The following is a 13,197-nucleotide window of genomic DNA, read 5'->3' as shown; positions in this document are numbered from 1 at the left end:
CCATAGAGAACTGAAGTGGAGTTAGCGCTGGGTGACTAAATCTCAGCTTGACTCAATGCGCTGGGAAGGGACCAATGATTTCTTAAACTGACAACTATTTCCTAGAGCAGTCAATTAATTAAAAACTTTAAAATTAATTGGTGTTTCCAATTAAATTTTTAGTAATTGCTTGTATTAAAATATCTTTTCAATCAGTCAGTTGGCTAGGATAAGAAGTACGTGACTAAACAGAATGAACTTAATTGGCATTAAAATGCAACCTTCGTCTCTTATCACCATACTCTGATAAACTGTATTAACACAGTACTTGCCAAAATTAGTCCCTCTGCAACAGAAACATTAAGGCAGCCCCCAATAAAATTTGCCTTATTTTTGGGCTCACCAAAGCTGTGGTAGTAAGAAGGTTTCATCCTCTCTGCAGAAGCAATAGAACATATCACCTGGGCTCCATGGATTGTCTCCCCAAGGTCTACTTTCTCTGGAGGAACCCGAATAACATTATAGCAAGAACCTGGAAAATGGAAAGTCCTGTCTTAACTGTTTTACATTCATTTTAAGAAAAAAGATAAGCCTTGCACTTGTGAACTAGGCAAGAGCAGTTAAGAGATTTATACAATATGCATGACACCCTCATACTTTTACACGTACCTGTCCAGTTTTCCCAGCACCACTTATTGAAGAGGCTGTCTTTTCTCCACTGTATATTCTTGCCTCCAGCTATTGTATTTTAATGTCCACAAATGGTTCCCCCCTAGCTCTCTGAAGTTGAACTCAATCCCATCTTCATAGGAAACGATAAGGTAGCAGCTAGGAATATCCTCAAATTCTATTTGTCCTTCTTCCCACTCCCCAGCTCCATAAACAACAATCTCCATTTGTACCCATGTCCAACTCCTTCCTTTCAGTGTTCTAGATCCCTGGGGTCACTTTGGGTCCCATCTCATCCTGTCTCATCAACATTCATTCATGCCATCATTCATCTGACTATTACTACTTCCTCAAGTTACCCACTCCTCTAGTAGCCTTTCCTGACTCTTCCCCACCCAAAGGCATTTGGTGTCCCTCCTTTATGCTTTAATTATATCCTATACTATCATAGTACTTATCTCATTGTACTATAATTTTCTGCTTATTTATCTGTTTCCTAGTAGACTGAGCTCTTCTGGAGCAGGAATTGTGTCTGATACATCTTTGCATCTTCAGTACCAAAAAATGACTTGGCATTTAGTAGGTACACTATAAATAACTACTGACAGATTAACTAACAACATATGTTTGTTAAATCACTCAATGAATGAACAAATATTGAGGTCATATTGAATTATCTTCCTAGTGTTAGAAGTGCCAATGTAGGTCCTGAAGAACTTAGGTAACTTATAGAGCTTCGCAATCACTAAGCTTCCTTTGGAACAAGATAACCATACAGTTCCCTACTCATTATCAGCAACTACTTACTGAGTGTCAACTATGTTCTAGGCACTCTTGTAAGAGTCCTAAGTACCATATCCTAAACACTTGTATACAGCAGTGTACAAAATAGACAAAAGGCTCTTCATTTATAAAGCTCAAATTCTAAAAAAAAATCATACAATAAGTAAAAATATAATGCATCAGATGATGAGAAGGACTATATTGAGAAATAAACCAGGGAATGGGGATTAGAAGTGAGTGTATAAGGATGGGGGCTACTGTTTGCAATTTTAATTACGGTGGTCTGGGAAGGTTTCACTAAGAAGGTGACATTTGAGTAAAGACCTGAAAGAAGTGAGGAAGATAGCCTTAAGGATATCTGGGAGAAACGCATTTCAGGTGGAGAGAAGATCAGATGCAAAGATTCTCAGCCAAGAATTAGTTTGGAGTGTTCAAATAAGAGCAATGAGGCCAGCGTGGCCCTATCCATAGTAAGCAAAGAGAAAATTCTAGATGAGGTGGGGTGGGTTAAAAGGATAACTGGCTGATATGCTAAGAATAAACTGAAGTGGGGCAAGGGGAGAAGTAAGGAGACTAGTTAAGAAGCTACTACAATAATTCAAATGAGAAAGAATGGTGGCCTAAACCAGAGTGGTGGCAATGGAGGTGATACGAGGTAGTCGGATTTTTGATATATTTTGAAGGCATTATTGAAATTACTTTTTGACCCATTAGATGTGGATGTGAGAGAGGTATAAAAAATGATTCCAAAGTTATCATCTTAAGCAAGTGGAAGGACAGAGTTACCATCAACTGACATAGGGAACATTTTAAGCAGAGAACGTTTAGGGGGAAAGATCAAGAGTTTGGTTTTTAAAAAATTAATTTTGTAACATCTATCAGACATCTTAGTAAAAACACTGAGTAAGCAACTAACTGATGGGGAGGTCTAGGTTAGGACATTATATGTTTTGAGAACCAATTATAAATAAAACACCATGCTTTATACAGTGATGAGTTATAAAAGAAATGAAAGACAAACTCTAGAGTTCCAAGAGTACCATACTACTATCTAACTGTTTATGTATTTTAAATTAGTACTTAAAACTAGCTGGATTAATGTTTAGAGGATTTTTTTAACTTTAAAAAGCCTTTTTAAAATACCTGGAAAGGTAGAAATTATTAGCAAGCACTTTATTTACAAAGAAAATCACTAAATTTCCCCCAAACGCATACTATCTAGTAGAGCTCCCTGCAACTACATGTACATTTGCGTTCCAGTTTAAAAATTCATCACTGAACCAAATAATCAAGTAAGAAAGAAGTAAATCCAGTTTTAGTTGAGATTAGAAGATCAAGAGAAAAAAGTTCTGTCTCAGCAATTGGATTAAGTGACAATTACTCGATTCACTAAATTTGAACACTGCTAGTTAATGAACTGTCCTAAAGACAAGTCTTGAAGGCATGAGCAAAGCAGACAGACACCCAGGAAACACCCAGCAGAGAACTGAATGCCTAAAGGAATGACCTGCCCAATACTGTGAGCCTAACTCTGGGAGACTCTTCAGGACTTCGTATAAACATCAAATTGAGGCAAAATAACAAGCACAGCCTCTGATGATTCGTGGCAAGGTTTCTCAAAGATTCATGGGCCACTTGCACCAAAATCACCTGGAGATCTTGTTAAAATGTACCAAGATAAGGAGTGAAAGTGTAGTTACAATGCAGATTCTTAACCCTTTTTCAGGTCTAGTGAACCAGAATCTCTGAAGATGAAGCCCAGTGATCTACATTGCTAGGAAGCATTCCAGATGGTTTTTAGGTGCTCTAAAGGCTGAGAATCACTGATATAATGACTATTTATTTTAGAAAAATAACTAAGAATGGTTAAACAGTATTTCTCATATTATGAACTAGTTACAAAGTTATCTACTGGACCGGGGCACGAACCCATGTCCCCTGCATCGGCAGGCGGACTCTCAACCACTGCGCCACCAGGGAAGCCCCAGAAATAAATTTTTTATGATCAAAAAAGATGCATGGACAAAATACTGCTGAGTCAGTTTACCCATTTGCTGAAAGATTTTACCTAAAAAGATGTTTGCTGTCTCCTATAACAGCTTTGAAGAATACATCCCAACCCGAGGTCAGGTAACAAAGAAGAGAGAGGGCTGAGTGATGAAGTTTCCAGGGTACCCTATCTCTTCTTGAGCTGGTAAAAAGCAAACCTGCAGTATTCATTTTCATATACACTCATACATGTAAATATGGAGAGGTAGAGATGAACAATCCACAAAGTCAATTACTTACCAAAGGTATATATTAACCTATTCAAAAGTTAACCCATACAAAAGATTCGTAGTAGGGCTTCCCTGGTGGCGCAGTGGTTGAGAGTCCACCTGCCGATGCAAGGGATACGGGTTCGTGCCCTGGTCCGGGAAGATCCCACATGCCGCGGAGCGGCTGGGCCCGTGAGCCGTGGCCACTGAGCCTGCGCGTCCGGAGCCTGTGCTCCGCAACGGGAGAGGCCACAACAGTGAGAGGCCCGAGTACAGAAAAAAAAAAAAGATTCGTAGGTTATAGATGACAGAATGACAGCCAAGATAGTCAGAAACTTCTAACGCTTACACTTACACATTCCTTTTCGAACAGAGAGAGATGTGTACTTGGGTACAGGATAATTCATGTGCATGCCCTGAGAGGATCCTCTGTAGTCAGTGATGAATAATTAAGATGATCTTATGGAGTGACTAGTAGCAAGTTTTTGTGTGTTACTCAGACTAGACACCCGAAGCTTGCCTAAGCAAGCATCTTAAATCTTCTCAAGGTTCACTGCCCTTGCTATAAAATGGGGGTAATAACAGCCTTTCTTAATGCCATGGATAGACATACAGATTATCATACTAAGTGAAGTAAGACAGACAGAGAAAGACAAATATCATACAATATCACTTATATGTGGAATCTAAAACATGATACAAATGAACAAACTTATGGTTGCCAAAGGGGAAAGGGGTGGGGAATAAATTAGGAGCTTGGGATTAGCAGATACAAACTACTATATATAAAATAAACAACAGGGTTTCCCTGGTGGCACAGTGGTTAAGAGTCTGCCTGCCGATGCAGGGGACACGGGTTCGCGCCCCGGTCCGGGAAGATCCCACATGCCGCGGAGCAGCTGGGCCCGTGAGCCATGGCCACTGAGCCTGTGCCTCTGGAGCCTGTGCTCCACAACGGGAGAGGCCACAACAGTAAGAGGCCTGCGTACCAGAAAAAAAAATTTTTAAATTAAAAAAATATAAACAACAAGGTTGTACCGTATAACACAGGGAACTATGTTCGATATCTTGTAATAAACCATAATGGAAAAGAATATACATATATATGTAACTGAATCACTTTGTTGTATACCAAAAACTAACACAACATTGTAAATCAACTATACTTCAATTTAAAAAAAATAAAAATAATAGTACCTTTCTCAGAGACTTTCATAAAGATTAAATGAGAAAATATATGGAAAATACGGTTAACACCAGCACATACTAGGCACTCAATAAATGCTGGTTATCGTTATTAGCCATTAGAACCTTCTGGAACAGAATAATAGGCAGCTGGGGAAGTATATGGATGACCAGGAAAGAGATGTGATGTAAGTGGTTGTGAATGCAACCAAACTTTCAGGAAAGAGATGTGATGTAAGTGGTTGTGAATGCAACCAAACTTTAACCTTAACTTACTTTGTAGTGTTTTACTCCCATGGTAATAATAAATTCCTTCCTATGTAATATACAGTATACCTTCTCTATATCTCTTTGCTGTAGCATTCTAAATTTCTTATACTTACAATATGGTACTTCCTAAAAATTCAAGTTTGAGAAATACATTACTCATCCCTACAATGCTTGTGAGCCAAAAAGCATAATGGAACATAAAAATGGGAGTCATGCTGAAAAGATCAAATAGAAAATCAGCTTCCAAGCATATGTGCAAAAAGACAACAGAACTTAATTATAAATTATATATTTTAAGTTCAGTAATGCTACTTCGGAGATTTCTTTCTCAACCTTTCAAATGAAGTTTCATATATGTTAACGTCTTGGCCATAACGGAAGTGTGGGAAGATAGTTAACTCCCAATTATTTTTTAAAAGACCCCCATCCCAACTTTACCATGTTGCCCATAGGAGTTCCCCATGTTGTATGCTGTTCCATCTTTGTCATAATGAGGATGTGCAGTTGCTCCATTCACAGCAATAAATTTGCTCCAGTCTACCTGCAAATTTAAGACCATACAGAGACTTAAATGTTACATGGGAAGATCTCTATTTAGATGCATAGACAGTAGGGATGTGTCAAATATTTTTAAAATAAGATATAAAAACTACAGTTTAAGCCCTAATGTCTCACCTCTGAGAAATCAAAATTATTTTTCCTACTAAAGAAAAAGAAACTAAGACCAAAGAACAAAACCAAACAAAAACTCTACCACCACCACCAACAAAAAATGGACAAAAATGATTATCCAGTACGAATTTTTTATTTTGCCCAAGATCACAAGATCACAGGAAAGATCAAAAGAATAAGAATTAAAATTCTGGCCCAAAGTTTTATTTTATCTTTAATTAATGTGTAATGTGAAGGCAGTATGGGTCTAGATAATCTCCAGTCCAGTTCTCCCTGTAGCTAGGCAGAAAATGAATTGGCAAAAATAAGTCTGGCTATTGTAAATAGTGCTGCAATGAACATTGTGGCACACAACTCTTTTTGAATTATGGTTTTCTCAGGGTATATGTCCAGTAGTGGGATTGCTGGGTCATATGGTAGCAACCTAATGGATCAAGAGATGAATGGATAAAGAAGATGTGGCACATATATACAATGGAATATAAAAAGAAACGAAACTTGAGTTATTTCTGGCGAGGTAGATAGACATAGAGTCTGTCATACAGAGTGAAGTAAGTCAGAAAGAGAAAAACAAATACCTCATGCTAACACATATATAAGGAATCTAAAAAAAAAAATGGTTCTGATGAACCTAGAGGCAGGACAGGAATAAAGACACAGATGTAGAGAATGGACTTGAGGACACGGGGAGGGGGAAGGATAAGCTGGGACAAAGTGAGAGAGTGGCATGGACTTATATACACTACCGAAAGTAAAATAGATAGCTAGTGGGAAGCAGTTGCATAGCACAGGGAGATCAGCTTGGTGCTTTGCAACCACCTAGAGGGGTGGGATAGGGAGGGTGGGAGGGAGATGCAAGAGGGAGGGGATATGGGGATATACGTATGCATATAGCTGATTCACTGTGTTATACAGCAGAAACTAAAACAACATTGTAAAACAATTATACTCCAATAAAGATGTTTAAAAAAAGATTAAAAGAAATAAGTCTGTACTACTCTATTTCTCCTTCGCCCTAGCTTTCAGACATTAGGACTAAGGAAGAAGAAGTCTAGAACTATCTTTAAGGAACACCCCAACCCCACAGGCCATTCTAACCAGGACAGAGGGTACACAATGACGTGAATTAGTGGGTAACTTTGATTTTGTTTAAGGATCCAATTTTTTCTTCAGATACTAGCTACTCTAAAAAGTATTTTGAATGGAGAGAAATTTTAGGGTTTATTATATTCGTTTTTAACCTATAGTTTACCTTTTCTGTTTTTTCCAGGGTTTCAATGTCCAGTTTATTCATGAAGTTGGTTTCTGTACTAATGTAGTAATCACCCTTGTACTGCACATAGTTGACATTGGTGTTGTCAGTAATTGCTGAAATCAAACCCCAGAGTTATTTAAACACCACAACTTTCTCAAGGGAGAAAGCAGTTTAAACATCCTCTCATATCAAAAATATATATATTTCAATATTTATATAGCTTGACATATATCATAATAATTTAAAGAATCATCACTATCCCCTGCAAATTCTGAGCATATTAAAGGCTGCTTACCAAGCGGTTCAAATTTTGACATGAAACGTTCGAAAACATTCTTGCATGGATCAGGGAGAGCCAATGTGCCAAATTCTGAGATCACAATTCGATCATGAACACTGTTGGTCTTATATGTATCACTCTGTAGAAACTTGCTCCTGTATGTCACTGTGCCCTTCTCCACCTTGAACTGGTGAAGTAAAGCCATTCCATCAAACCAGTGATTGTACCTTTAAACAGGAGCAAAAATACAAAAATAAATATTAGGAAGATAAACATGGGGCCAAAATGAGAGATTTCAAATACAGAAATAAGGAAATGGGATGGGTTCCCAGCAGAACCTGCTCAGTCAAAGAACTTGAAATTAAGCGTTGATAGCTTTTGAGTATATCCTGGAGTACAACAATGAAAGAGCAACTTACATTCTCTTGACCCTTACCCCTTATCAAAAAGCTCACACATCAGAGGGCTAAAGAAAAACCCTAAGCTGGTGACACCTAAGATAATTCTGTCTTTAACCTATAGCCAAGATATCAGCATATGGAATGCTTGACATTTCTCAAATTAAAATGGATTCCAAAACTTTTAGAGGTAGTTATCTTCATATCTTATACATATTACATTTTCTATTTATTTAAAATTTTTTCAAATTTATCAGAACTATGCTAAAGTAAGCAAGTAAGATGACTATCCTTACTGGATAATCATTTTCGTCCATATAATTACACTATAGAAATGATGTATCTAAATGATGGAACATCAAAACACTGTAAGGAAAGTTTGTGCTTTGCTTTTAAAAGGGTTTAATATTATTTAGTCTTTTCTCTCATATGCTTGACAGAGTGAATGCTTAATGTCTTCAGCATGAATAACAAGCTAAAAGGCTTGGTCTTCTCTTAAAGGCTTGTCTTAAAAGGCTACGGTCTTGAAAGCAGGGATTCAAAGAGATATTTGTACACCCATCTTACAGCAGCATTATTTACAATAACCAAAAGGTGGAAACAACCCAAGCGTCCATCAGCTGAAAAACAGGATAAACAAAATTTAACATACAACGGAATATTATACAGCCTTAAAAAGGAAAGAAATTCTGTCACATGCTATAACATGGATAAACCTTAAGGACACCATCTAAATGAAATAAGCCAGTCACAAAAGACAAATACTATATGATAGCACTTACATGAGATATCTAAAGTAGTCAAATTCACAGAAACAGAAAGTAGAATGGTCGTTACCAGGGGCTCAGGGGAGGGGGAAATGGAGAGCTATTGTTTAATGGGTATAGAGTTTCAGTTTCTCAAGATGAAAAAGTTCTGAAGATCTGTTTCACAACACTAACCTGTACATTTAAATATGGTTGAGCTGTGTTTTTTACAATTTTTTTTAAACTGCAGGAAATAAAGGTGTTTTTTTTTTAAGGCCCTCTTTATGCAGTGATTTGAGATAACATCTTTATAATTTTATCATTTTTGACATGAGAGGATGTTTAAACTGCCTTCTCCCTCAATTTTATTGAGTTTATAAACTCAATTTCCGTAAGTTCTTGGGTCCATTTCTGGGCTTTTTATTCTGTATCACTTGTCTATTTGTCCATTCATGCATCAATATCACAATGTTTTAATTATAGAGTCTTTATAGTATATTTTAACATCTGATAGGGCTAGTCCCCACCCCTCTCTGAGAATTTTCTTTTTTAGTGTTTTCTTGACTATTCTTGCATATTTATTTTTCCACATGAACTTTAGTATTCATTTGTCTAACTTCCTTTAAAAACTGGAATTTTTATTAAGATTGTATTAAATTTAAAAATTAACTTAGGGAGAACTGACATGTTTGTGATGTTGAATCATCCATCCTATTCAAGAACAGAGGATCTTTCTAGTTAATTGTGTCTTTTAGGAGTGTTTGAAAGTTTGCACATTTCTTGTTAAACTCATTTCTGAGCATTTACTCTTCTTTGTTGCTATTTTAAATGAGGTTTTTCCTACCGTTATGCCCCCTAACTGGTTATTATTTGTGTATATGAAAGCTAGTGATTTCAGTATGTTAATTTTACATCCTGTTACCTCACCTTTTATTTGTTTGTGTTATTTTGTCATTAATTCTCTGCGGCTTTCCAGGTTTACTTTACTAATCCGTGTGCCTCTAATTAATTTCTTTAGTCTAATTGTATTGGCTACATCTGATTAAATAGAAGTGAAGATAGTAGCCATCCTTTCCTTGTTTCTGCTTTAGAAAAAAACTTGTAATGTTTCCCAATTAATATTACTGGTTTTAGGACTAAAATGAAAATATATGAATTTATATCTGTGTGTAGATATATACGTGTATATATATGTATACATGTATATATATACACACACATATACTCACATATATAAATATATGTATATATAAAATACATATATAAATATGTATGTATGTGTATATATATATATGTACAAAATCGTGTTAAGAAAATATCCCTCAAGCCCTACTATCTTGAGTATTTTTATGAGGAATGGATGTTGAATTTTGACAAACATTTTATTAGCATTTATGGAGAAGATTATGATTATGACTATGATTATGATTATTTTTCTTGAGATCTATTAATATGGTATATGACAGTAATGGATTTCCAAATAATGAACCTATCTTGCATTCTTGAAATTAATCCTACTTAATTATAGTGAATTATATGTTTAATGTAGTGTTGGATTCTGTTTGTTAAGAAAATATTTATTAGTATTATATTAGTACTATATATTTTGTACTTTTTTATGGATATTCATAAATAATATGAATAATTGTCTTCTTTTTTGTAACAACTTTAACATGTATAGATATTAATATTATACTTTATTCATAAAAAGTAGTGGGAAACTTCCCTTCATTTTCAATCCTTTAAAATAATCTATAGAACACTGAAACTATCTGATATTTGAAGGTTTGGTAGAATTTCCCTGTGAAATAATCTGGGCCTACTGCTTTTTTTAAGAAGCAGTTTCACAATAAGTTTCTTGTTTTCTTCAACAGAAATTGGTCTGTTTAAACTCTCTACCTTTATCAATTTTGGTAATCTGTATTTCCTCAGGGAATTATCCATTTCCTTGAGGTTTTCAAATGTATTTGCATAGAGGCCCACAAAATCTTCTATAATTTTTTATCTGTTTCAATGGCTTCTCTTTCATTGTCATTTCTCTCTTTTCTTCTTTTCTATTTTTCTTTTCTTTTTTTTTTTTGGCCACACCATGCGGCTTGTGGGATCTTAGTTCCCTGACCAGGGATCGAACCCGTGTCCCCTGCAATGGAAGTGCAGAGTCCTAACCACTGGACAGCCAGGGAATTCCTTCATTGTCATTGCTTTCTCCCTTTTTCCTTGATAATGTTAGCTAGTGGTTTCTCACTCTATTTTGGTAATTTTTTATCAAAAAACATTAAAAACAAAATAGTTTCAATAATTATTGTTATTCTGGTCTAAATACCAATAAAATCATGATACATAGAGCCAAACACAATACCCTGTGTATAAACTAAGACACTCAACTTCCTCATTTAAGATATTTCATATTCTTTTCTTTCTTTCTTGTTTTTATTTGTTACCACCTCAAATTGCTGACTTGCACTGAGCTGTCAAGCAAAACCCCTAATTTTTAACACATTCTGCTGTTAAACCAATCTCTTCCATCTTCATTCTTGTAATAACTGGTTTTCTTGTTTTTTTTTTTGTTTTGTTTTGGTTTTTTTTGCGGTACGCGGGCCTCTCGCTGCTGTGGCCTCTCCTGTTGCAGAGCACAGGCTCCGGACGCGCAGGCTCAGCGGCCATGGCTCATGGGCCCAGCCACTCCACGGCATGTGGGATCTTCCCGGACCGGGGCACGAACCCGTGTCCCCTGCATCGGCAGGCGGACTCTCAACCACTGCGCCACCAGGGAAGCCCATAACTGGTTTTCTTGATCCATATTTACCTTTAATAAATTTTAACTTGTTAGATTCCATCTCACAAGATCCTTCTAGACCCTGTCATTCTATGCATTCATTTATTCAAATCAACCAACACTTTTTGAGTCCCTACTATCTGCCAGGCATTGTCCAAGCCCAGCAATTACAGGCATGTAAATAACTCTAATACAAAATGATTACTGCAACAATAGAGAAGTGTTCAAAAACGTTACCTATGCACAGGAGCAACAGGATGGAAGGATGAGGTTATCAGGGAAAGATCAAGAGGAAAGAAGACATTTGGCTGGTCCTTTAAGGATGTTTGCCAACTGGAGAAGAGTAGAAGGGTATCCTAGTGAGAAGTAATTTTAAAAAAAGGAAGAGCCTGAAGGCATATGGTATCTTGGAGGAACAGCCAGTAAACAAATTAGTGTGTAGACAGAGCCATCAGGGGCAGGCGATGATGATGGAGAAACAAGTCAGCACAAGACCTACCAGCACTTAAATTTAAGGCTTAAAGAACTTCAACAGGAAAGCATGAAGTTTTGGAGCAGGAAAGTGAAACTGTGAGACTCGTATCTTAAGAAGGTCACTATGGACACAGAGTAGAATATGGGACAGAAAGAGGAGCATTCAGGCAATAATACAAGTGAGAAAAGATAAGAGACTAAACTGAAGCAGTACAGTTAGAGTGGAACAAATAGCAGAAATAAGTCAGAGATGACTGACAGGAGGTAGACAGTGACAAAAAGAGAGAGTCCAAAATGTCACACCTGAATGGATGGTGATGCTTTAACCGAGACAGAGAATACATGAAGAGCAAGTATTGGGGAATAGCAAACAGTTCAGTTTTGAACAAGAGTCTGAGCCATTTGCAAACCATCAGGGTAGAGATGTTCCACCGCCAGTTGGGAAAATATAGGTCTAGAGCACAAGAGATGGGTGTGGGGTGGGAGAGATATTTGAGAGTATCTCTGTGTGACAGACATAGCCATAGTTGCAAACGGGATAATAACACCATCTACTGAACACTTACTACATGCCAGGTACTGTGCTAGGCACTTTACCACATCTTTTCATATATATATATATATATATATATATATATAGTGTGTGTGTGTATAGAGTTGACCCTTGAACAACATGACTTTGAACTGCGTGGGTCCACTTATACACAGATTTTTTCAGCAGTAAATACTATGGTACTACATGATCTGCAGTTGGTTGATGCAGAACCACAGATGTGAAGCAACCATGGGTATAAAGGCCTGACTACAAGTTATACACAGTTTTCCCACTATGCAGAGGGCTGGCGCTCCTAACCCCCAAGTTGTTCAAGGGTCAAATATATAAATATTTATCCCCCCCTTCACATTGATTAGAGATGTGGAACTACTATTACCATATTACAGATGTGGAAACCACGGTTCAGAGCAACAACAAGCCCAGGGTCACAGGACAGGTAAGTGGCAGAACAAGGATCTCAACCCAGTGCTGACTCCAAATCCTGGGATCTACAACACCCACAAAAGTAAGGTGACCCATAAGAAGTTATTTTGGCAGGAAAGGGAGTGGAGAGAGAGGGCACTGAGAGAAAGAAGAGAATGAAAATGCACTGAGTCCTCATCCCTGTCAGCCACTGAATGAAGCTCTTTGTATGCATTATATCCTTTAATCATCATATCCAGTCATTAAAATCGATATTATTAGCCCCATTTTTCACGTGGAAAACCTTGCTCAAGATCATAGTGCTGATAAGTGGTGAAAATGAAATCTGAACCCACCCCATCTTACTCTAAGGAATGTATTATTTCTACTATAGCAAAGAAAGCATACAATGAGAGAAAAGGAAGGAATGCTCAGGTCAGAAGTTGGGGTATATCAACATCAAAGGGGCAAGTGAAGTGAGCAGCAAAAAAAAT

At 36.9% G+C, this 13,197-nt stretch overlaps 1 protein-coding gene across 3 annotated transcripts in view; it reads right to left on the bottom strand.

The window, feature by feature from the left end:
- The window catches only part of BCO2 (beta-carotene oxygenase 2), a 48,923-nt gene that overhangs the window by 15,604 nt on the left and 20,122 nt on the right, over nucleotides 1-13,197 (bottom strand). For all 3 annotated transcript variants that reach the window (XM_024754271.1, XM_024754272.1, XM_024754273.1), the window contains 4 exons: nucleotides 7,367-7,578; nucleotides 7,069-7,184; nucleotides 5,583-5,685; nucleotides 383-511 (listed from right to left, as the gene is read on the bottom strand). In XM_024754271.1, the coding sequence (XP_024610039.1) occupies nucleotides 383-511; nucleotides 5,583-5,685; nucleotides 7,069-7,184; nucleotides 7,367-7,578 (560 nt within the window). The remainder of the gene's footprint in view (nucleotides 1-382; nucleotides 512-5,582; nucleotides 5,686-7,068; nucleotides 7,185-7,366; nucleotides 7,579-13,197) is intronic.

The sequence above is a fragment of the Neophocaena asiaeorientalis genome, unplaced genomic scaffold (genome assembly GCF_003031525.2).
Source record: "Neophocaena asiaeorientalis asiaeorientalis breed wild unplaced genomic scaffold, Neophocaena_asiaeorientalis_V1.1 scaffold21, whole genome shotgun sequence".
In the NCBI taxonomy this organism is placed as follows: Eukaryota; Metazoa; Chordata; class Mammalia; order Artiodactyla; family Phocoenidae; genus Neophocaena; species Neophocaena asiaeorientalis.
This window is presented reverse-complemented; position numbering and strand designations above follow the sequence as displayed.